General features: G+C 50.6%; 2 protein-coding genes across 2 annotated transcripts, besides 6 other annotated features; both read right to left on the minus strand.

Moving 5' to 3' along the window:
- Window positions 1-6: 6 nt before the first annotated feature.
- Window positions 7-32: a microsatellite.
- A 248-nt stretch (window positions 33-280) lies between these two features.
- Window positions 281-311: a microsatellite.
- A 43-nt stretch (window positions 312-354) lies between these two features.
- Window positions 355-402: a sequence feature (GA-rich).
- Window positions 403-414: 12 nt separating this feature from the next.
- Window positions 415-1,686, minus strand: Tco025E_08400 (uncharacterized protein; the record flags this gene model as incomplete). The annotated part of the gene is made up of 1 exon (XM_029375250.1): window positions 415-1,686. The coding sequence occupies one exon, from the start codon at window positions 1,684-1,686 to the stop codon at window positions 415-417; it is 1,272 nt and encodes a 423-aa protein (XP_029224655.1).
- A 99-nt stretch (window positions 1,687-1,785) lies between these two features.
- Window positions 1,786-1,837: a sequence feature (A-rich).
- A 50-nt stretch (window positions 1,838-1,887) lies between these two features.
- Window positions 1,888-1,919: a microsatellite.
- Window positions 1,920-1,966: 47 nt separating this feature from the next.
- On the minus strand, window positions 1,967-2,962 carry Tco025E_08401 (putative agmatinase; the record flags this gene model as incomplete). The annotated part of the gene is made up of 1 exon (XM_029375251.1): window positions 1,967-2,962. The coding sequence occupies one exon, from the start codon at window positions 2,960-2,962 to the stop codon at window positions 1,967-1,969; it is 996 nt and encodes a 331-aa protein (XP_029224656.1).
- Window positions 2,963-3,038: 76 nt separating this feature from the next.
- Window positions 3,039-3,060: a microsatellite.
- The last annotated feature ends 30 nt before the right edge of the window (window positions 3,061-3,090 follow it).

Consider the following 3,090-nt stretch of genomic DNA (forward strand, 5'->3'; position numbering starts at 1 on the left):
AACCACCTCTCTCTCTCTCTCTCTCTCTCTCTTCCACCCGCAAATTATCACAGTCCTGGATCTACATCGGGGCACCGACACCAGCCAAGCCCTTTTGCGTGTACGTGCGTGTGCATTGTTGTTTTTATTGGTGCTTTCTTCCTTCTTGTTTTTTAATACTTTCTCTCTTCCGTTTCCCTTCACGTTTGCCCCCGCCTCCGTCGCCGTTGTTTTCCTCCCCAGTCCATGCGAAGGTACGCGGCTAGGTGGGGAAGTACAAGGTATAAAACAAAGTGGGCGGCAACAACAACAACAAAAAACAAAACAAAACACGTAACGAGTGAGTAGGAGAGAAGAAGGGAGGAGGAATACGAGAAACAAAAAAAAAATAGCGAGAACAAAAACAAAACCTTAAAAAAAAAATACCCCTAATTCTCACTGCCTCTGCGCTAGTTTGCTTTGCAGCATGGCGTTCTCCTGGGACAGTTTCTTGTACTCCTCGTCAAACTCCGCCTTCATGTAGTCGACGTGGGAAATGAGCGTTTCAAACTCCCTCTCGTTCCCCTTCACCTGAAGCTGAGCGGAGGTGGCACGAGACGCAATCGCATTTTGGAGAACAAATGTTTTACGCCCCAGCTGTTCGACCTTCGCGTCGTGGGCGTTGAGTTGATCATCACGTTGAATCAGCGTTTCCCGCGCGAGCTCAACGTCACGGCATATTTCCTCGAACTGCTGCAACGGGACCTCCGTGGCGTCCTCAGGAAAGTCTTCCATTGGCTCGTCATCCTCCTCCACTTGGGCAAACACCTGCTGCACAAAGAGGTTTACCGCCTCCAGTTTGGTCTCCAGCTGCCGGAGGCACACCTCAAGAGAGAGAATGGATTTGGTGTTGCTCACATTCGTTTCACGAAATTTGGATAGGGTGGCATACAGCACCTTCTTGTCCCCATCCAACTGCTTAATCTTCTTATACTCATCAGATTCCTTGCTGGCGTTGGCGTCCAACATGCGTTCCTTCTTCTTGATGAGTCGCTCCATGGACTTGAGGTCTTCAAGAAGCTTATCATATTCATTGTTGGCCTCAACCAAACTCTGCTGTGCCGCTGCCAGTTGTTCTTGCTTTTGTCCCTGTTCCTCCATTTCCTTATTAATGGCTTCAATGCGCTCCGATAACAGTGCAGAAAGCGCCTTCACTGTTTCTTGTTCTTCATGAAGTGCAGTCAAGTTCCTCTTCCGCATAATCCATTCATTTTTGGCATCTGCGCGGCCGAGGGCACTGGCCTCCCCCCTATCCCAGCCTGTAACTTCCTTTACCAGCGCCAGGCGGCTGGCCACGTTTTCAATGCCGCGTTCGACGTCCTCCATCTGACGGGTTATGGTGCTGGCGGCTTCTTTTAATTCCACCGTCCGCTTGTTCTCGTGTTTGATTTCATTCTCCAGGGCAATGACTTCCGCCAATGACTCCGGCGAGATTTTAAGCCGTTTCTGGCCTTGGGCGTCATCCTTCTGCTGCTTCTTGCGTAATGTTACCTCATTCACCGTCCGCAGTTCCTTGAGAAGCGTCTGCTCCTCCCTTGCACGACGAAGCTCAGCCCCCTTCCTGGCAACTTGCAGCTCTAGGTTTCGTGCCTGGCTACGCCGCTGCTCCAGTTGCGTTTGAATGTCAGAGGAACCCTCTCGTAGCGCAACGGCAGTTGCATCGTTCATTGTTCCCTTCCTCACTTCCTTTTGTTTGAAGTTGTTTTTAACCCCGCCTCTAATGAAAGATACGTGCTGGCAGACACGTACGTGTTTACATATAAGGGAAGAAGAGAAACAGAGAAACAGAAAGAAAAAGAGAGGAAACAGAGTAAGACAAGCAATAAAGCCAGACACTTGTGGCGCAGGCGGGACAAGAAACATTTTACTTTTTTGTTTTGTTTTTGTTGTTGTTGCTGTTGGGTGCGGCAAAAGCAAAGAAGCCCGTGGCAGCTGTCGTGTGATGAGGTTAGTGATCAGGGTACGGGTTTTCCGATATGGTGCCCTGCCGCTGCAGCATTTGAACTCTTGCCATTCCCTCTTCCTCTGTTTGTGTAGAGATACTGTAGGCCTTAAGGATCGCCTCTTTAATCACCTTCGCCAATGCCACTTGTGTGAGACCAACTCCATCCTTTCGGCACACATCGAGGTTGGGAGAGTATCCATGCACGTCCAAGCCCGCCACCTTCGGCCCCCTAATGCCGTTCATTATATGCAGTAATTCTCGTGTTGACAGCCCCCCTGCAACTGGGCATGACACAGCTGGCGCAAAGGCGGGATCCAGCACGTTGGCATCAATGCTTATAAAGACAGGGTAGTCATTTCGAATGTCTCGAATACAAAACAACCCCTTGGAATAAATGGCGTGCATGTCCATGTAAAACATTTTGTGATGTTTGCGTATCTTTCGATCCTCCGAGGTCACCAGACGATTGCCTACACTCACGATGCCCTTTAACAGTCCCTTATCTAGCAGAACTCGGAGAGGAGCCCGGGCGTTTCCAACAAGTGGCTGGGCAGAAAAATGAATGACGACAACGTCGTCAGTGGGAAACAGTCTTTTGTAGGCCTCCACCATGGGCAAGGTGGCAGATCCATCCCCTCCCACGCTGGCCGGAATATACCCCTTTTCCAATAATTCCGTGGTCGCCTCGAGAGCGCCCATGTACCACTCATCGCTGGTTGGGGTGGGAGTCGCAGCTGGGCTCTCCAGCATTTGTCCGCACTTCAGCACCGGCATAAACATCACGGTTTCAGGGGGGCACTCAATGGGCCCGCTGTCATGAAAGGAAAGCTCAGCGTAGTGATCACAGTCTACGGGGGATTGACAGAAGTAGTCAAAGAGAATCGAGCTGTTTGACGCCCCCGCCTCGTAGCCAAACACGGCGACAGGCCCAAGTCGATTAGCCCAATCGCTTCCACGGGGGGCAACAGCTTTGATGCGCGTTAAGAACCGGGCGAACATCGTAATAAATTTGTATAGATCTACTAGGCCTGTAGGTGCGTACTTGCGTGGCACGCCGCGTCCTCCAGACCACTACAAAAAAAAAAAAAAACAATAAAGCGAGACGCGACGAGGGCATAAACAATAGA

This window comes from Trypanosoma conorhini (genome assembly GCF_003719485.1).
Source record: "Trypanosoma conorhini strain 025E chromosome Unknown Tco_14.4_contig_00771, whole genome shotgun sequence".
In the NCBI taxonomy this organism is placed as follows: Eukaryota; Euglenozoa; class Kinetoplastea; order Trypanosomatida; family Trypanosomatidae; genus Trypanosoma; species Trypanosoma conorhini.